The sequence below is a fragment of the Dermacentor variabilis genome, chromosome 4, assembly GCF_050947875.1.
Source record: "Dermacentor variabilis isolate Ectoservices chromosome 4, ASM5094787v1, whole genome shotgun sequence".
In the NCBI taxonomy this organism is placed as follows: Eukaryota; Metazoa; Arthropoda; class Arachnida; order Ixodida; family Ixodidae; genus Dermacentor; species Dermacentor variabilis.
The window spans coordinates 108,947,129-108,969,305 of NC_134571.1; the positions used below are offsets into that span (position 1 = coordinate 108,947,129).

A 22,177-nucleotide genomic window follows, 5' to 3' on the forward strand; every position below is an offset into this window, starting at 1 on the left:
CTGCTGTTTTCCCATTATTTTTTTGTGTGCATGCATGCGTGCACTTGTGCTTCACAAGTGGGGTTGTGTGAACATGGTAAGGAAGTATGTCATGTACCTTACAGCATACTGTACCAGTGACACATGCAAAGTGCAGAAGGGTTGCAATTTAAGCTGGCGTAGAACTATCGGAAGGACGACTTCTACAGTGTGAAAACACTGTAAGGAAGTATGTGCACAGCAGTGCGTATGATCCACATACTGTGTCCTCTCTTTTTGTGCTGTAGGTGGTCTTTCCAAATATGAGTTGTGGTTTTCTGATTAATGCCCTTAATTTCATTTACAAAGTGTTAAATATACAACAACCCAAAATGGTTTGTTGTTTAGCTGCAGAAATACTATTGGCTGAATATCATTGGCAGAAATAGCAGTGGTGGCAGGCTCGTGTGATTTTTACTGCGCTGAAGAGAAAACGTAATCGTAAGCATTGCAGTGATGTAGCATTTGAGTCAATAATTGAACAAGTTTAACTGCAAGAACAATTTTTCTGCTGTTTTGCTGGATAACAGTTTGCTTGTTGCAGGTGTTTTAAATGAAGAAGGCTAAAGGTGTGATATGAGCTTGTGTTTCTACGTTGGCTGTAGGAATGTCAGCTCAAAAATTTGGACGACGCTTAAGCTCCGCCTTTAAGAGGAAGCTTTAGCTCGGGTGCTCCTATCTAAATACGTGTAAAAGGAGAATTCGTTTTTTTCGGCAACCACTGCACGAAATTAGATGGAGTTTGTTGCATTTAAAAGAAAAACTTAGTCTAGTGACTGCTGGTTTTGAATTTTCAATTTAGGTCGTCAATATTTTATTAAAATTGGCAAAAATCGCAAATTTTCAGAATACGAAACTATCAAATTTACAACTCCGTAACTCGGCGAGAAAAAACGATATCGCAATTCTGTGAATTGTATCTGATCTAAAGCGGACAAATTTGACATCTTATACGTGAATCTCAAAAAATTTATTAATATGTAATTACAACTTTTGCAGAACCTTCGTAAACGTAATAAATTCATGTAAGATGTGAAATGACATATCAAAGCTGTCCGCTTTGAATGATCTAATGGATGCCGTTTAGAGAACCACGATATGGTGGCTAGAGGGGGAGGTGTCAGCATCGGAGCGCCGGAGAGGCAGCATTTTTTCAGGACGATGCGGCGGCGCTGCTGTCGGCTCCGAGATGCCTCCCGTACGCTGGCTAAGGTCCGCTGCGGTTATTTGGTTCCGCTGTGAAGTGCTTTCTTGCTCCGCGGCTTCTTAGGGCGCAATACGCGCATCGGAAAATCATTTTAAAGGATAGGCGACTTTATCACTGCAGCTGGCTTAACGTACTATGTACTAAATTTTGGTCATTTTATCGCCGCGCTTTAGCTTCGCGCTCAGTGCAACACTTCTGAAACTCATAATTGCACCAAACAGAAAGCTTCCGCAGTAGGCGGTTGTTTGCAGTTTGCCAATGCCGCTTTAACATGTTGAGGGACTATTATGGGGTGCCGTATGCAGTTATGTCTGGCGTGACTTTGTTAGTGCCTTGAGCTACATGGCGCTTGTCCTAATCGTCTACTGGTTGGTGCGCGCCTCGTTGAAGTGCGCGCCTCAGTTGAAACGGGCCGCTCGAGTGAACCATGATTATTTCAAGTTTATTTAATTTTGCAATGAAAGGTAGAACAGTAGGCACCAATGGTCAAAACTCAGGATAATATGAGAGCGTTAAGGGAAATTTGGTTTCCAATATTAGAAACCTGCAAAGAACTAAGTTCGCGTATTTAGTACCGCTCAAATAATGCCAAAAATGCCTTAAAAAGAATATTTATTGTTAATAAAATAATGCACACGACTCTATATACATGGTTGTTAGCTCTCAAACAAACAATATGACACGAAATGGAGCGCAAATCCAATATATAATGGAGGTATATACCCAGAAACGGTGAACAAGGTGCAGTGCAAACAATAATTTGTCGGGTGGGAAATTCTGTTCAGATATGCAGATATTTCTGGGCATACAATGTGATGTGAACAATTCCTGTTTTACATATACAAACGCCTTGTGTTGGTCTTGCTGATATAAACTTTGCAGTTATGCAGTTATGTCGTGCGCCTCAACTTGAGGTACTTCATTTTTTCTCGCTTCCCTTGCTTCGATGCGTTCTCTCCTGCGACAAGGACGTGCAACCTCGTGATGACAAAAAGCCGTATCACTTGGTTGGTGATTTCTACGCTATGCTGCGCACAGCCAACCATATCCAGCTTATTTATTGACAGGCAGGAAATAAGGCCCATGATGCTGTCAGCCTTCAACTTGTTAAAGCTGAAACAATGCGTGAAGGCATCTTCTATCGCAGCAACCAAGTCTGTTAGTGCCTGAGATGGGTAAAGTAGGCCACCTCTATCCATGTGGTTGGTAACGCACGACTCTTCCGGAAGCAAGCGCGAGTCTTCTGCTTGAAGCAACAGCTAGTGAACACTATTCGCACTTTGTTCTCATTAGCATTTTCCTGGTAACATACCCGCTAACGTAGTAGGGTATGCGAGAGTCGCTATTTGATCCCACCATTGCACGATGATCTGGCATCTTATCACAATGCTTTACCATCTCGTGAACTTCATTTAGGTGGCCCACATCCAGGAGATCATCCAGCTTAATCTGCATACCGACCAAATTTTTCCAGTGGCGTGGGTCAAGAAGGTTACTCAGAACTCCTTATGACAAACAAACAAAAGCGGGGAACGCGAAGCTAACTTCACCACAGACTTCACGACGCGCGCTTGGAGCTGGAGAGATTGCTCAAACACACCACGCTAGGCATCTCGGAGACGACGAGCGCGCTACCTGTCGCTGTCATGAAAAAATGCCGCACCGCCGTACACGGCGCAGCCCAGCCGATGCTGACACCTCCCCCTCTAGCCACCATAACCACGATATCTGTTCTTGATGCAGAGCTATTAGTTTGTAAACTTCGGGCTTCTATCTTTTCAAACTTCTGAATTTTTGAAAATCTTTTTTAACAACATTCAAGCCCTAAATCAAAATTCCGCTAGAATTCCGCTAGTAAAAATTCCGCTAGTCACTAGAATTTAACTTTCTCTCTCAAATGCAACGAATTTCATTAAAATCGGTCCAGGGGTTATCTCAGAAAAATGTTTTTGCGTTTTACATACATTTGAATACGCCGCATCAGAGTTGGGCCCGAGCTAAAGCTTCCTCTTAAGAGTGGAACGCTATAGCATTCAAAGATCTCTGACTGCTTCTCACACTTCCCGCAACTGCAATGTATGTAACCGCAATGTTTACCGGGAAATATTTGCGCAAACGCTTTGCTCGAAGGCAGGCTTTCTGGTAAAAACGCGGCCTCTAGCGTGGGCCGCGATGTGGCGGAGGCAAGCGCCATCTGGAAGTGTTGGAAGGAAACGGGCCCGCAGCTCCGTGACCTCCAAGATGTTCACGCGAATGGCGGACTCAGTGGCCGGTCTACGATTGGTAGAAACGCTGGAAAAGGGGTTTGAGTTTTCGCGTAACATAATTATGTTTTCTCGTATATCCAAATTACAATATGTCGTTATCATATCTGTATGTTGCGTGTGAGTCTCACCTTACAATTTTGCTACGTGTTTTAGCTTGATAAATTCAGTTATTCCTTGCGCCACATGGAGGGCCTGGGTATGGGTGGTTCGAAAATCCTTTTGCCATCACGACGTCCGTCTCCGGATTTTCACACGCGGACCTTAATGCTATTGCGTTAAAAGACCCTGATGTTTTTACGTTGCCGCGTATCGCGCTATCCAAATCGTTCGTTTGCAAATCATGCTAGTCTTAACTCATTTGCGCTGCCTAAAAACGGAGCGATAATTACTTTGAAGGCCACTTGTTTGCTGTATGTTCAATTATCCAACGTTACGCTTAGCGAGTTTCTACTGCCACAACAGTGCAGCTGCGCTGCAGCAGACGATAAACGCGTTGATCCGAAACCGAAACTAACTGTAACGCGCTACGGCGCTACAGTCTACGCTTTTATTGGCTCGTGTATCTCGAGATAAGTAGGGTGTACGAGAGGCATGTGCGATATGAGGAATACGTGAAAGTTACGGTGGCACCGTTATCATAGAATTACGCCCCCAGCAACCACTTTGCGACTGGTCGATACCGCGAAAAGGGACAGGCGCTGCGTGTTGCGCTCCCCCCAAGCTCGGTACCAAGTTCGCGTGTTCCTGCGCCTGCGCCCATACAATGATGATGCTTCTACCGTCGGCGTTGTGAATGCTTTCGGAACCTTTTTCACTAGTTGATCACGCAGAGGGAGGGCGCGAGGGCGGTGTTTCGAGCGCGGGCGGCTACTGGAAACATATGGCTCTACTCTGAGGCAACAGTGCGAGGTCCTCGTCCCGTGACTCGTTCAGAAGCAGTCGTTTCACTGTCACAGCGAGCGTCCGTCAACGTTGAAGGCCATCGGGTATCGCTGGAGCGGGTTTCTCGGTCGAAATATGTCGCTGCTTACCAAAGATGAAGAAACTACAAGCGAATCACTGCTCTCGAAGAAACGCCGCACATTCAGAGGTAAGGCCGGTATGTCGGGTACAGCGCGGCACAATCCACGATCAGCTGACGCACGGTGTGCTGATCGAGTGCTCGAGATCGCGCGCGCGCCTGCGTTAAATTGTCGGCGCCGCTTGCGCTAGCCGGTCCATATTGTTGCGTGCGTACCTCTGCTCGATTTTGGCGATCGAATAGGTTGCTTGTAGGTCACATTCACGCCTAGCTAATGTACGTCGTACGACGTCTGGCGCTTGCGATTTCGCACACGCGCCACATATTTGACACTTCATGCATGCGAGCGACGTACAGTACATGCGCGCGAATTGTGCTTGCTGTGCAGAGAACATCTGTGCGCTCACTAATTTTGCACAAACGTTGCAAGCTGGTGCAGCTGTTGTGTGTATTGAGGCGTGTGTGTGAAAATAGTACATGCAGCGCGCTTCATACCTGCGGTCGCTTTCATTGATGAGGGATGAGTTAACAGAAGAAAAAAAAACGAATAATAGAAAAAAAAAAATAAACAGAGCCGCCTTTGAGTCACGGCGCCTTGAGTCTTCGCCCCTGAGCTTGAACAGCTAAAATAAAGCGACATATCGGCAGCGTGACATCAACAAAAGGAGAACGCGTGTGGTATTTCCATACGTTCTACGACTGTCAACAAATTAATTTTTTTCCCGTAGATTGATCGAATCTGATATATTAGTACCATATGCTGCAGTATAGCATCGAAACTGCAATGGCTTAATTTGTCAAGCTTTAGCATCCAAATAATTAACCCACTGCCTCTGCATGATGTACGTGACTGGCATATTAATGTTGAACTGCACGGTGCTTTCTGATTACAAAACAAAGTTGTATGTTTGCAGCATAGAAAGTACATTTGTAACACAAAGCTGCTGTCCCTGCACAACATAGATGCTTGCTTTAGTTTGAGGCCTAGCTTATAATATAGCACGACCACCACATATGTTCAGTGCAATTCCAGCTGTCATATATACTTGCGAGCCAGGTCTAGTACTTATATAATTCTTTATCTCATTCATCATCTTGAGCATGTGCGTGCCTGAATGAAACCTTCTTCAGGAAAGTTTTTTTTTTATTGCTACATTGTGTTGCATGCAGTAGTTACATGCACAAACAAATGCATAAGATGCGCTTAAGCATTCCTATCTAAGTAAGCTTGCTGCTTTTGAGGCAGCAAATTCCATGCATGGTTTTTTATAAAATCTGTAACTCGGTACTGTGTGGAGGCAATATTCCACCTTTATTTAATTGCAGGGATCTACGATGCCGTGCAGACTCGTCATGTGCTGGCACTTATGGGATTCTTGGGCTTTGTCAATGTGTATGCACTAAGAGTGAACTTGAGTGTTGCCCTGGTTGCCATGGTTAACCACACTGCAATCCTTGCTAACAACACACCTTCATCAGGAGAGGAATGCAAGGCATATTCTGCAAATAGCACCAAGGAGAAGGTGCAGGTAAGTTGCTGCAGAATATATATAGGTTAATAAAGGAAAAATGAGACATCCACCCAATTGTAGCAATTGCTACAAAGGAATAGGATGTGTGTACATCCCATTATATATCCTAGGATGTGTCCATATTAAGCAACAGTTTCATTTGAAGTAGCATTTCTTGACTCTTTTTAACAGTAATCATCTGCTGCTGTAATAATGCAATAGTGATGCCCTGGTTGTATTCTTTCAATGTTCATTACTAATCATCAAACTTTATAGCTCTATGGGGAATGCAAGGATTGGCTGATGGGCTAGTTGGTTCATTATCACAGAAAGAACAGCACTTCAAGATGGGACACAAATGAGGAACCACCATTTGGTACCACCAGAAATTTGGTATGCTGATCAAAATCAGCTTTCTGCAATGCCAACTCTGATTGAAGGGCCAGCGTGCAAATTAATTTTCTCGTACTGCTGATAAATTTTATGATTTTCTTTAATTACTTCCTTTTTGCTGTTTCCTTCCTTGTCAACACGGCACTCGTGTAGATTATTTAAAGCTTTAGAGAAGCAAGAAAACAGTGCAAAGAACAGGACTTAATTATGCATTATCAGACAGCAGCTATCTCTACACAAACACAATGCATGCATGCACACACTGGGACATCTATTTTAATTTTTTAATTGAAAAAATATAAAATAACTTTAGCATATACGACAAAACTTTCATCACTATTGACCCCTACAGCTTTGTGGGTACAAGTGAGCGAGTGACCTTGGGAGTGTGATGGCTAATTAACTCAAATTGCTTGACTACATCTTTAATTACTGCTTTTATTTTTTATGTCGCAATAGCAGTATTGAAGGAGGGCATTATTGGAAGCCAAAACAATTTATGCAATTTTAAAAATGCCACTCATTGTTTAGATATTTGCACACAAATTTGCCTTTTTCAGCTTCAATTCCAAAACAGTGAATGAAGAGTGCCAAAAGTGCTGTCCGCATTATGCTTTCAGCTTCACTTGGTTTCCTTACATTACCCGTCCATGCCTCTTATCTTTCTAAGCTCACCTGTGGGCGACCGACCATTGCTTGCAATACTGATACGCAACAATGGATTGGATGCATCAGCAGGTCATCGCAGTAAGCTGCTCTGCATCACAACAGCATGGAGCAAAATATGCGCATTGCGTCTGGCACTTTTGTGTGTCGTGTATTGGAATCGTATTGAAAAAAGGAACGTTTTTGTTGACAAATAGCTCACCAATGGATGGCATCTTTAAATCACGTAAATCCATTGCAACGTGGGCATTAAAAGCTATGAAGAAAAAGTTCACAAACCAAAGTTTATTTGACAACAATGCATAAAAGGCACATTTGTCAGAAACACAGACAAAAAGCACAAAAATAGGCTTGATGGAATCTGTACCCCCTAAAAGAAACTTCACATTGGCAACAAGGACGATAGCCATATTTATGCAATGACTACATAGTGCAAAGAAAGTACATATTATAAAGGAAAACAAAAACAAACAAATAAAAACAAGGCAAGTACATCATACAGAGACAAAAGCAAAATGCAAGTGCATCATATTAGTAGAATGAAAAGTCTTGTTGTCTGTTTAGGAGAAATAACCATCTATAATGGACTGTTTGATTGGCATATTGCATTCGTGAGGTGGGAATGTGAAAATTTCTTGGTCGCGTGTGTTGTATGTAACATGACGTTCTGTGAAACACGCTAATCTCTCAAGATAGCCAGACTTCCCTTATCGCACCCTGTTTAGCAGCAAATAATTCTAAAAATCATGCATCTTTTTGATTCCAAGAGAGGATCTGAAATTAGTTATTGCACGTAGGGCTTTCCTCAGCAAAAAAAAAAAGAAAGAAAAAGAAATTTTCATTATATTGGTCTGAGTTCTTGTAGCCCAAACAAGGTAACAGTACATGATACGTGAAAGAAAGAGGGAGTTGTATATGAGCAATTTAATATTTTGAGGAAGAAAGTTTAATCTGGTAAGGATGTCAGCAACATGAACAAGTTTACTAGCAACCCTATCCATATGAATATTTCACATTAAATGTTGCTCAGATATAACTCCCAGGGTTTTGACTGATAGAGCAACATCAAGGTAAGCATTACCAATTTTAAAGCACTCTCTATGTTTACTTGACGATTTATCTATCTTAGTTTATTAGTGATAACACTGTGACAGCCAGTCGACTATTTATGTCTGCTATACTGAAGGGACAAATAGTGGAGAAAGCATCTTGGCATCGGTTAAATTGTATTTTATAAAAATTTGTTCCTGATAACATAGATTGTCTGGTCTGTGTGCATGTGTATGGGTGTTCGCCACTTACATTGCTTCCTATACTTTGCTTTGTCTACTTCCTCACAAAGTTGCGAACGGACCAGCTCAAATATGCACCCTTCTTAGTCTATAGAGCTTAACAGGAGTTGTTAAAGTAACGAGGGAATTTTTATGGCAGGTGTAGATCAATCAATATTGAAGCAACTTTTCTTTCCCCCTCAATTGCTTTATGTTTCTCATGACTATTTCAGGATGGAACGTTTATATGGAATGAATATGAGCAAGGGATCATACTGGGAGCATTCTTCTATGGCTACGTCATCACCCAGATTCCTGGAGGTCGTCTGGCCGAGCGGATTGGAGCCAAATGGCTCTATGGGCTTGGTGTGCTTGTCACTGCCCTGCTTACTCTCCTGACTCCAGCTGCAGCCTCTTGGAACATCTATGCCTTTGTCACCCTCCGAGTCATGATGGGCCTTGGTGAAGTACGCTCCGCCAGCTCTGCTGCTTCAGTAGACAAATTCCAATATGCTGGAAGTCAGCCCCTTCCCCAGTGCTTCGCTCTAACCAAACAATCTTCCACAGACTGCCACATTTATTTCTTAACCACGTAGTGTTCAGGAGGAAGTGCACTAGTCAATGTTGCATATCTAGATTGAGCGTCGGTTTGTTTCTTGCATGATTTTTTTTTCATGAGCGCTAATCGAGAAGTTGGATGTTGTTGCAGTCTTAACTTCCCAACAGCTGTCCTGCAGAACAAAGTGACAACTGTTATGTAAGGAGAGTTAAGCATGTTGATTGAAGTGTGTAAACGGCTCAAAGACAGATGCAAATGTAAGGAGTAAAAGGACAATTGAGTGGTCTGAATATTTTAATGGATGTTCCCACTGTACAAATATGCAATTCATAAAAATGCGTGTCACAGTTCTTTTTCTTTACGCACAAGAAGTCACAGTCGTCAGAGGTTAATTTCTTAATCTCTTGTTTGACGATGCCAGTGAGATGGTGCATGTTTCTGCCATGTTGCGTGCAAGTAAACATGTTCTAGGAATGCTACATGTTGCACTCGGTTCTTGCCTCAATGACAGGTAGCGCTATCAAGGCAAAGGAACTTTTACTGTGCGGGACTAGCCTAGCTTGAACTTTTGCAAAGCGTTGATAGTGCAGCAGCCAGGCTCAGAAACCACATGCTTGTGTTGCCCGCCGCAGGGAGTGACCTTCCCCGCAATGCATGCCATGATAGCTCGGTGGCTGCCGAAGGATGAGCGCAGTCTGCTGTCTACGATTATCTACTCGGGTGGCCAGATTGGCACTGTGGTGGCCATGCCTTTATCTGGACTACTCTGTGACTCAACCTTCCTTGGTGGCTGGCCTGCTGCTTTCTACGTCTTTGGTGGGTGAATATCTTGGCAGAACGCTGCCTCAGTTGTGTCCTGTCATTGCTCAAGTCCCAATCTCACTGTGCTCGAGTTCCAGTCTTTTTTGGCTGATTTAGCTTACACAGGAAGCAAGAAAAAAAAAGGAATATCAATGTATATGGTTGCTGAAGGTGCTCTACTAATTACTTGTGTTGTGGAAATTCACTCTTCTTGTCACTAATGCAGCAGTCCCTAAATTGGGGTCTCCTGAGTTTTGGGGGCACATGAAAGCGTATTTAAAGGGTTTCATAGAACATCTTGTTGTAGTTGGTGCCTATTTGCGCTTGAAAAATGAGGAGCAAGTGCAGTAGACAGTAACGAGATGGGGTGCCAATAAGACACTGTAGAGAAATATTGAGTTTATACTAGTACACTTCCAAATTGCAAACAGAATGGCCTTATCATGAGTGGAGGTTTCTTAAGCCAGAAAGGATGCAAAACAGGAAAGTGGATTGTAGCGCCACCTCGAGATTACAGCACCAGCTTAATCCATGTGACGTCATAGGTGGTGGCAGGGTCAGTTCAGTGCTGTTTACTTTGCATACCTGCCAAATGTTTTTATTTTATCATAAAATACCAGATTATTAGTGCTTGTTTCTGATTGTCATATTGACACAAATATGTTATGATTTTTCACTTGTGTGCAGTTAAGGTGAAAACAGTTTTAAAAGAGTCAGTACAGTTGCTGAGTGATATTCTATGGCTCAATTTTTTGGACCCATTGATTATATGGGTGTACCCGTGCAGCAGCGACAGCAACTGATAGAGCCAACGGATAACGGCAACTGAATTTTCGACAACCGTTACGTAAATATTTAATTAATGAACTTTATAAACATTACTGCTTGTCTGCTGCATAAATCATTGTTGCCGTGACTATATATGGAACAGAGTAAGCGTACCTGTTCACAGCATCCCTACAGAATCAAGTCTGTAACTCTTTCATAAACAGTATATGTATTCAGTAATGCAATAATTTTTAGTATTTTCAACCAACTTTAGTATTTTTTGCATTCCACTGAAGTGTTTTTCAAACAATTAAAAAGAAGTATTGTGTATTGTGTTTTTACATAAATTTATTGATTTATTTACAGTACGTACATGCCAGTGTGGGGCATTAGTGTAGGGGATAATATTAACATTAAAATAAAAAAAAATACATAACGAAGTGCAGATTGATAACATGTCATTTGGAATTGTCTAAACAACAACTGCTCTCAAATTTGGTTTAAGAATAACAAAACGCAAAAAAAGGGTCAAAGAGTGCCAAGCACATGTGACTAGGAAGAAGGAAAGAAAGCCTAAACAATAACTTTCAACTGTGCCTAGGCCATGGTGTAAGACATATATATATATTCTTTTGGTGGGAACAATTGCGAGACGTGATCGACCCGATAAATTAGCAACGGCGCTTCCATCGACCTGTTGATGGCAGCGGGGTACCTATTGGCCGGACGATGCAATTTCAAGACAGAGAAGGTTTTATATACTGCCGCTATAGCAAGCGGCGCTTCACGGGAAATCCAAAATGATTGAGTCACGTGTGAAAGTAGGTCACCGTGGTGAAAGGAGAGCGTGGGGGAAAGGGCATTGCCTCGAGGGAGCAGATACGGTGACGTGACACCACGTGCAGAAGCTGTTCTCTGGTTGCTTTTGTTATCTGCGCATTCCTTGTCCATGCAAGCTCTCTAAATGAAGTTGAGTCTTGCCACCTGTAGGTATCCGGGCTGATGGATGCGCACCATTACTGCTTTATCTGGTTGATCGCATCACACAAGCAAGCCAAGAAGTGTCCCCACCTAATGAGTATATATCTTACACTGTGGCCCAGGCTGACCCGAAATAAAACTTTGAAGCACAAGCAAGAATGTTGAATGGGAAGCGGACACAATTTCTTGAGAGAGCTTATTCCATTCTTGAATTGTTAGTGAAAAAAATGAATACTTAAATAGGTTTATTCTGGCAGTAAACTTGTGCACGTTTCATGTGTGACCTGTGCGGGCAGATATATACATATGCTCCAGCATTTAGTTTCCCTATTGAATACCTATTTAACATGTTTAACATTTTTCAAAGAGAAAATTCTGGCAGAACCCATCTCGCGATGACTGTTCACGGTAATGTGCTTAGCATTAAAGCAATGTAGCAACAGACTGTATTGCCAACAGTGAAATGATTCGTCTTTAAGGTGCGTATGCAGCTGGACTCTTCTCATGCTTCCATAACAATGATGATTTTGCTATAGCATCTCATGCATGTCATAATCATACATGTAATGGCATGACATGTGATGCATGCAAAGAAACAGTTAAAAAGTGAAAGAAACAATCGTTGTCATTCCATTCATGTCGTGCATGTTATTTTAATCATGCACTTCATGTCATGACTTGCATGTCATGTCACGCCATGTCATTCATGCCATTACATGTATACATGTCATGCATATCCTGATATACATCCAGTTAAAGAAATGACCACGACAGCATCCTGATGACGTAAATGACATATACCTATGTTACGACATGCATGCCATGTCATGCATATACTGAAAGAAATAGTATGTCCAGTAAAAGAGATAATGATGATGGCATCATTATGGCTTAAGAGGCTAAACAGATGGATGGATGGACTCAAAGTGCCACAAAAATTAAAATTAAATTATGGGGTTACGTGCCAAAACCACTTTCTGATTATGAGGCACGCCGTAGTGGAGGACTCAGGAAATTTCGACCACCTGGTGTTCTTTAGCGTGCACCTAAATCTAAGTACACGGGTGTTTTCGCATTTCGCTCCCATCGAAATGCAGCCGCCGTGGCCGGGATTCGATCCCGCGACCTCGTGCTCAGCAGTCCAACACCATAGCCACTGAGCAACCACAGCGGGTCAAAGGGCCACAGTAGGCAATGAATGCTAATTGCATAAAAAAAAAACTTTGATAGCAACATTAATTTTATGGTATGTCAGCATACATCAATGAGTAGAAAAATTTGTTATCAATGAACTACAGTAAAACATAGAGCCAGAGAAGACAACGAGGCTTAATTCAAGTCATCTCAGCTAGCCCAATTTCTAATACTTTCATTTTTACATCAGTTTGACCAATTAACCCTAAGCATGAGCAAGTTGTGCCTATTGTAATCTTCATGCTCAGATGTGCATGTGCACTGGGCTGGGCATACTACTCTCCTTGCCAGGTTTGAAATAAGGGACAAGTGGCCAGACTATATTGGATGGCAGTATGCACCTTCTGTGGTTGTAGACTTGTTATTGTCAAATTCGATTTTGCAAGTGATCAGGCATGTGATGGTAGAAGAACATTAGGGAACAGATTAGACAAATTTGTGCCCCTAAAATTAAAGATCTCGGTGGCAACGATGATGATAAGCTCAGCTGTGAATTGGTTTGGTCAAATGTGCATGATCATGCATGCCAAACATTCTTAATGAACTGGTTGTTATTATGTACGTCATTGTCCCAGAAGCTGCTTTGACCACCACAGTGAAGATATGGTTTCTGATGTGGCAGGATCGTGTTGCTAGAGCCTGTTATATCATTTGTTATGCAAGAACAATAACAAAGTGAGTGCACGTTACATTGGAGTGAAAATATGGTAATGGTAATAGCATGTCGAAAATAAAACAGGCTCACACAAGCATCTTAACAAAATACAATAAAGCTTATCATTGGAGCTTGATACGAACATTTTCACACTTGCAGTGTTGCAAACGTTCAACCCTCAGGCTCATGACCCTAACCTAGCATGCTCAGCCTATTCAAGTATTAAGTTTTTCTGGTTACTGCTTTCTGTTTGATTCTTCAGTCTTATGAAAATGTATATTCTACCATGATGTATATATCCTATGACATGCAGTAGCAGATTGCACGGCACGTTGTGCTAAAATGTATTACAGTAAAACCTCTTTAATTCGACCCCCCTTAACTACAGAAATCATATAATTTGGATTCGTCCTCTGGTCCCGGCAGGCATATGTACGGTATCATTTAGCACAATCAAACTCTCATTTGTTTGGACATATTTGGCTGCGCATCGGTTAATTCGGACAACTGTCGGAGCTTGGCAAGCTCAGAGCACCTCAAATGTGGGATGCAAGAGAGTAAAAGTGGCATTAGCACCTAAACGAAGCAGCGCTGTCCACTCCACCATAGTCATCAGCAGAAATAGTGCATGAATGGAAGCAACGCTGGAACACTTCGTGCCTATTTGTGCTTTCAAAGCCTTTATTCTTACATTTACCACCACACATAACACCATGTTGGCCGCTTGCCTTCATAACTGCGCAATCACCTTCCATGAATGCGTCGACAGCCACCACGGTTTTGTCTACACCAATTTCGCCATAACGGTAGTTCCATTTTGACTCTGTGTGCGCGTCGGGTGCATGTCTTGAAAAGTGCAAGGTCACTGTCCATGATCACGTTGATAGCAGCCACGGTCTTTCACAGCGGTTGCAGTGAACAGTAGTTTCATTTTGACTCAGTGCAAAGCTGTTGAGGATAAAGAGCATTGGCTACATTGCGATGGACGGGGAACCTGTTGGCGACTAGCTCACTGGCGAAAAAATAATTGGGACGTGTGTGTGGTAGTCAGAAGTGTGTCTCGGATAAGGATGCGTGCTGTGACCATGCTGTGAAGAAGTTGCAAGGCTTTCGCTACAAATTCAGTAATTATGTTGCAGAACGATAAAAAATAACGGTGTGGAGGCTGACGTTTGAGTAGCTTTTTTTATGTCAGGCTCGAAGCCTGACCTCAGGTAAAGCACTCAGCAGTTGAGTTTTGCCATGACCAGGCATGGACAACAAGATGAACACTCTTTAAAGAGACACTAAATAGAAAAATAAGCTTAATTGTGCTTAATTAGTAAGTAACTTTCCACACAGAGAAAAAAAGCCACTCTTAAAATTGAGAGGAGGCTTTATGAGACGAAAAAGATACAAGAATGAAAAATGGCCGATGATTATGCCTTAATGTTCCTGTGCCAGATTGCCGTGATTTCATGGACTTTGATGGCTTCTGCTCTTTTAAGTTAATTTTTGTGTCTGTAATGATGAACTACATTGCATTCTAGAGAAGCCAAATACTGAACATAGCAAGTGTTGAGAACATTTACTGCACCACAATGGCCCAAACACGGAAAAATACTTCAAAATCTGTTACACCGCAATGGCCTGCCAGAGCTGGCGTTCAGCATGAAATTAAAAAAAGGTGTACATAAAATGAAAAGGATAGTTTATAAGCATAACTGATTTAGTGTTTTTCTTTAGTGTACGTCTCTTTAAAAGAAGTGGGAAAAATATCTTGAAGGTGTATGCAGCCTTGAGTAGCTACACATTTTAGACAGCGAATGGCTGCCAGTAATTCTTTAATTTCATTTACCTTCTTGCTGGTTAACGACCACCTCATGTAGGGATGTAACAAGGAATACTGCACTTTGCCTTCAGTAAAAATGGTGAAGACCGTGTGGCAAGTGGTTTTAAGGAAACAGAAAGCAGCTATGATGATCATGAAGTGAAGCGAAGGCACCTCCATATATTTGAGCTATAGCTGGTAACGATTCATCTTTGACTCGGGCAGTGTGCTCTAAATGAAATGAGGGCCTTGTGTCATTTCCTTCCTTCCTGTTCCGTTTCTGCAGTACTCATATCAAAGGCAGCAATTCGTTGTAAGAAAAAAGAAAGGATTATAATTTTGAATGCACTTTCGATAAAGCCATGTGTAGAATACTGTGGAAGTATCCATGCATACAATTTTCTGGGTACCGGGACACGCTGGAATAGAAGGGAACCTAAGGGCGGACAAGGCAGCTCGAGAGCACACAAACCGAGCGGCCACAAGCACCGACCCTGAGGAACCTATACCAGTCAACCCAAGCTACTCAGACATTTTGAATTACTATAAGGGGGTCTGAATCAAATACCCTCCACCCCACAACAGCCTAAATCAGCATGAAGCAACCTCTTGGAGGAGGCTGCGAACAGGAACATATCCAAACCTAAACACACTAAGCAAGATGTTTCCCACCCAGTATAGAGACATTTGCCCCTGGTGCGGCGCCAAGCCCACCTTATATCATATTACATGGGAATGCGTTCAGAATCAACAATTCCTTCTAATAAAAGACCCGAGTGCGGAGCAGTGGGAGAGGGTGCTCTCCAGCAGCGACCCGAAAGTCCAGCATGGACTAGTAAGGCACGCTCGCCAAGTAGCCACCCTCAGTGGTGTCCTGGAATAGGGGCGTCGACCCTGCGCAGATGGGGAAGAAGACCGTGAAGATGGCCGACCACATCTGCCACCGCTAATTTCTACCCAATTAGAGCAAATAAAGTTTTTCCTCCTCCTCCTCCATGTTTTCTTGTTTAGGGGGTATTTTGACATTATCTTTTGTCTTGGGCCTCAATATTTTGTTTGTTCTTATGTTCCAGGCCTGATTGGTGTAGTGTGGTTTGTGTTCTGGGCCTTCCTGGCGTACAACAGCCCTCAGGAGCACCCACGTATCAGTGATGAGGAACGCATCTACATTGAAACCAACCAGGGTGAAGAACAGGCTCGGGAGGTGCGCACATAGAAAGCTTTATTTGTGACTGCCATATATGGTAGTGGTTGTTGTATCGGTAAGGGAGACTGAATGGTAGCCAGCTTGCCTGTACTTACATTTTGCGCAGCAGCAGCATTTCATGGTGTGTTTTGTCATGTTTGAATGCACTGCTTACCTGTTTCACCTAGGATAAAGAAGCTCGCGCCACCCGTGGCAATGCCAGATGAAAAATGTATATTTACTCAGTGAAAGGAACAATGGCGCCACCTGCCATCAATAAAGGTAAACTAACCTGTGCCACTTGGCCATGCATGTTTTGCCTTTTGAGGACAGACGGTGGTGCAGGTCCTTTCGCTGAGAAATTTCCTTTGTGTGGTCTAATGTTGTCGTGGGAAGTGTGTGCTACTGTTTTGTTCGGAACGAAACTGTCATGTTTGCATGCATATGTGGTATTGAACAAAACACAGAGCGAAATTCCACCTTTGTTCAAAATCTGAATTCAAATGAAGCAGCAGTTTAGTTAAGAGAGGTATTTATAAAGAGCCTCCTCATTGATGTAGAATTTTCCAGTTACTGTATGAGTATCACATGATAATACTCGCATGTGAAAAATCTGTGCTGCTATACCTAAGGAATGAAAGTTGGCATTTTATTTAAGCATTACCTGCTTGCTAATGCCACACTTGACAGGTGCTGTTGCAGGCGCTGTCAGCTGCACAAACTAAGGAATTAAATTAGGCTTAGCTGCATGGAGTGGTAGCTATACTAAATGGACTTTTGCTTATTAATTTATTCTTTCACGAAAGTTAATTTGTATCCTCATGTAACAATTTCGTCTTTGTGTTATTGAACTTTTGAAAGTAGCCCAATGCCATTGCACTGTCCATGCATTGCAAAACCATTCTAAAGCCATGGGAATCCAGGCATTATTCTCCTGTGTATTCTGTAGTGATCATGAGAAACAGTGTATTAGTTGGCATAAGTCTCATGTTAAAGCTTTCAGCACATAGTAAACAATGTGAACGTGGTGAAATCCATAATTTTTCTTTTGTAGTAAAGCCCTAAGTACTGCATTAACGTGGGCCCATTGTGGATTGGAGAGGTTAAGCTGCCTTACTCATTGTTTCAGTGACAAATCTAAAGTACTATTTTTTAGAGGCTTGCAAGTGTTCAGAAATTTTGATCACAAATTGAATAACCTTTGTTACTCAGTTCATATTCGGTTCGAGAATTTGACTTTCAATATTTTTCGAATACGTTAAACCTCAATATAACGAAGTCAGTAAAATCGGCAATTTCGTTCTATTGAAATTCGACATATTATGCAAATAAGTACAGTTGCTGACCTATTTCTTTTACACGGAAAGGGGCTGCAGAATTTTCCGAATCATTAGGCAATCGAAAAAAGCAAATTCTAATGAATAAAAAAAACAATTCATTTTAATAAATTTGGGAGTCAGCGACGAATGATACAGTTTCATGCCACGTACATCGACGATATCTTCTCAGCGGTACGAATTAAGCAAAGCCAGCCACGCTTTCGCGTGCACTTCGCTCCTGTGGCTGATAGCATCACCTGCATTGGGACGACGCTATCAGGAAATGTGCCGGCAGCGGGGAGCGAATGCTTTGTCTGCCTCTCGCTCCAACGGGTCATCAAAACTCGAAATTATGCAACCTCCAATACTAAAGGCGCGTTAAGGCAGCGTACATCGTGCCACGCCATCTTGGCATACCCACTCTTTTCACACGCGACAGATCGCCAGGGTGCGTGGCTGCGTCTGCACTCAGCCGCGCTTGCAGCCATGCGTAGCCGCAGCTGAGACGCACCAACTTACCCCCTGCCCTCTCACGCGTGCTTGATCACGTTATCACGAGCTTGCTCCCCTTGCCATCTTTCCCTTTGCTCATGTGGGAAGGCAGCACTCGTGAAGCCACCATGTTTCTTGTCTCACCCTTGCACAATTTCACTCGCACCTAAAGCACACAGTGTGCGGGGCGCGATCACACTTGGACTTTATACGGAACATGATGCGGCTCCACTTCAATCACTCTTGTCGCGCGGCACGTGGTTTGAGAAGTGTGTTTGCAAGCAGCCACTTGTAATTCAATCATTTGACCATGTGCATCCGCAGAAGTTTCCATTTATTAGGCAGTTTTTGTTGGGCATCCGCAACCACTCAAGTATGCAGCATGTGAGGTCGTGCATATGTAACGAAGCGCGCGTGCATGAAACGGCAATAGTTGGCCGGACGCAAAAGTTGAGAAGGGGATGGCTGTGCGGGAGCAGGCAGTGTGCTACTCAGCGCTGCCATATGCCAGCGTCTGAAATTGTGTAGCCAAGATCAGCCGCCACGAAGTCAAACCACAAGCTGGAGTCATATCTTTGGCGAGAGTCATATCGAAAAATGCACTCTCGTGGACATGCGAGAACATGCAAGAACGTCCCGCAAAGGCCACAGAGCCCGCAGTGAACACTACGCAGCTTTTGAAAAGCTGTGGGTGCATGCAAGAGACTGTGCGTGCTCCTGCGTACTGCGCACGCGCACTGTTGCGTTTGTGGGTTTCTTGAACACGCAGAACTGTTGTGTATGCCCAACTAAAACTGTCTATTGTCTTGACATTCCTTTGGAGCGGCAGTGAAATTTCGTTATATTGAAATTGCATACAAACACACTTCATTATATTGATGTTCAAGATGCATACTTTTCTGTGGGCAAGAGGTTATGAAAACTTAAATACTTTGTCATATCGAGAATTTTGTTATATTGAATTTCATTATATTGAGGTTTAACTGTAATTGTTTTTCACCAACTTACCGGGAGAAGGAGCTCGGTGAGGTCGCCTAAAATATCTGTTCTCAGTTTAGCTCAGCCAGAATTACTTAACCATTCATCCAATTACTGCTCAGAAGAATTACATGTCAGAATGCTAAGTTGCCAAGCAGAGACATTGGTTTCTGAGCTGACATGTGGATGAGTAAGTTATTTCTGCGCAATATCTCGCTGTCATCTGGTAGAGGATGCTTCCTTCTTATGCTTCCTACAGATTCGTTATGTGAATTAATGCAGAATATTGTTTCTGATTGGTGAACATACCATGTTTGCATCACTAAAGTTATGTTTTCTTTCTTTGTTTTTTAGACATGGGGTTATATTTGGTATTTGATTCAGAAGTAAACCCAGCTTTTCTTGAATATTCAGTATGCAATCCGATTTGAAAATTTAGCTAGATTTAACTGATCACCCCTAATATTTATTTCAATTTTAGGTTTAGTACTGAAGATGTTCCGACTTTTCGGTTACGAATTTTCTTTTAATGCTCAGAAGAAAGCAATTAAGTGTAACTTGCTTCAAAAAAAGTTCAGCAGCATGTTACACTCCTGTAACACGTGAAGGCAAAAGCCTGCTACACACATGATAATGAATTTAGTTATACAATCGGAAGGATCAGACTTCTTGCAAGACATCATAAGCTGCAGTGTGAAGTTAATGTATGGCGCTGTGGGTCAACCTTCTCAATGGCACATGCAAGCACCTAACACACTGCCTAAAGGTTCTTTCATTCTTTCTTTCATCCTCTCTTTCTTTTCCGTATTTACCTTTCTTTTCTTCCTTTCTTTCTTTCCTTCTTTCTTTCTTTGATTTCTTCATTCATATTCAGCCATTGCATCTTTTTTTTTCTCATCAATAAATGTTTATTCATTTTGCTTGCTTACGGGGGTATGAGCTATTCCTGATGATGATATCTTTTGCTTCACTGGACTAGATGCCACTTTTTTGGAGTATGAGCCATTGCAACTAGCCACTTAAGGCTCAACCCTTAAAATCTGTCTCATGCATTTCGTTCATATGAGAATTTATGCTGGCAACATGCAGAAGTTGCCCATCCCATGGCGTGCTGTGCTGACTTCAGTGCCATTTTGGGCACTGATGGTGACTCACTTTGGCCAGAACTGGGGCTTCTACACGCTTCTAACTGAAATGCCCAGTTATCTCAAGAACATCTTGCACTTTGACATCAAGAAGGTGTGTACATGACTTTTGTCCTTTTGCTTGCTCAAGAAATTAGCTGTATATCATGTCATCAATAAGAAGCGCACTGTTTTTCACTAATCGTATTTCTGTGTTTGTTGTACACGGCAACCCATACAGCTGCTTGCAGAAGTTCTCAGAATATGGAGTCTTGAAACGAACTGTGCGTGACTGAGCAAGTTAGTTAGTTAGTTAGTTAGTTAGTAGTTTGTTAATGTTAGTAATATGGGGTGAAGCTGGCATTGCTATGACCTGTACACCTCCTGCAGTGTTTCTGCAGTGAGGATAATGAATCTGTGTTCCTCCAGGAAATTTAATGGTAGCCATGATTTCATGAATCTTCCTTCTAGTTCTTTGTTTGCATAAGAAGATGATCAGGCATTCAAGCGAATCGCTGTAGAATCCTTAATGAGAAGCATTGAGCTTGAGCATGTTTCTTGCAGACACAGTTTGGGAATGTTTTAGTTGGTAGAGAACTTTCCTTTCTGTGAGGCAAGTCTAATACTAGCCAGTTTTGTGAAGCCCTGCTGATGTGAATGCCGATAGATGTCAACTGGGATAAGGATTATTGGTGTTGTGACAGAGGTCCTGTGACCTTAGGCCCTTGTGGCAATATTAACAAAATCTTCCTATTATCATCTTTAGATAAACATGTCTTTGTATGTAAAGTATTATATTTATCATCAGCGGGTTATGTGGCCACAAGCAAAACTAGAAATCCATGACTTTTCTTTTTACAAACTTTCAGCTGAATTTTTTTCACCCTGAAGCATCTAACACTTATCAGGTGACCATGGCTATTCTTTTTTTTGGGGGGGGGGGGCCGTATGACAAAAAATGTGGCTCTTTCTTCCTATGGTAATGTACCGTAGGAAATATGTTAGCCATGAAACATGTATCTTTTTCAAATTATAAGGTTTTACATGCCAAAACCAGGATGTAATTATGAGGCGTGCCATAGTGGGGGACTCCAGAAATTTGGACCACCTGGCGTTCTTTAATGTGCACCTAAATCTAAGTATGCGGGTGTTTTTGCATTTCACCCCCATTGAAATGTGGCCACCATGGCCGGGATTTGACCCTGTGACCTCGTGCTTAGCAGCCCAACGCCATAGCCACTAAGCAACCACGGCAGGTCATGGATTCTTTTCAAACCACCATTGTAAAGATTACCTGACCAGTACAAGCTTATTCAAGTGCTGCTTTTAATTGCCTTCAAAATTAGAATTACAAACTTCTGTTATGTTCCTGTAGTCAAAAGCATTAAGGAGACTATTAGAGAAATTTTTTTATGTTGTAGAATTAATAATGTTGCAATTGTTAGAGATTGTGGTTGCTTAAAGTACTTTATATCGTTCATTGGCCAGAGTTGTGAAGTCTGTTTTTTTTAGCATTTAGCATCACTCCAGTTTCAATATTGTAGTAAAATGCTTTATTAAAACATTATAGAAAGAGTATTATGTAACAATTATTTTGTTAAAAGATTGTCAAGATACTAATGTAAACATGTACACTGCACACAGTTATTTCACTTCAATTTATTTCGCAAGCTAACTGTATTCGTTAGTAGTTGTTAAGCTTTATGCTCTCAGACCCTGTGTAGAGAATCATTACTACTGACTTTTTATTCTACTAAGATGATTTTACCATTGCTCTATCACTATATCTGTTTCATTTGCTGCTGTCACTATGCTTTACTATATTTTGGGTGCTGGCATTCATCATACTTTCTTGTAGTCTCTCTTAATCACCTTCCCCAAAGCAGTTCATTTGTTCTTGGTGTGTGAAAAACAAATCCAGGTGTAGCAAAATGTGTAATAAAAAATAAAGACAGC

At 42.1% G+C, this 22,177-nt stretch overlaps 1 protein-coding gene across 2 annotated transcripts in view; it reads left to right on the forward strand.

Annotated features, from left to right (window-relative positions):
• Window positions 1–4,065: 4,065 nt before the first annotated feature.
• LOC142579597 (sialin-like) overlaps window positions 4,066–22,177 on the forward strand; it is a 48,264-nt gene continuing 30,152 nt past the window's right edge. For both annotated transcript variants that reach the window (XM_075689978.1, XM_075689979.1), the window contains exons 1-6: window positions 4,066–4,582; window positions 5,840–6,042; window positions 8,588–8,821; window positions 9,546–9,729; window positions 16,196–16,326; window positions 20,187–20,336. In XM_075689978.1, the coding sequence (XP_075546093.1) occupies window positions 4,510–4,582; window positions 5,840–6,042; window positions 8,588–8,821; window positions 9,546–9,729; window positions 16,196–16,326; window positions 20,187–20,336 (975 nt within the window). In that variant the 5' untranslated portion in view covers window positions 4,066–4,509. The remainder of the gene's footprint in view (window positions 4,583–5,839; window positions 6,043–8,587; window positions 8,822–9,545; window positions 9,730–16,195; window positions 16,327–20,186; window positions 20,337–22,177) is intronic.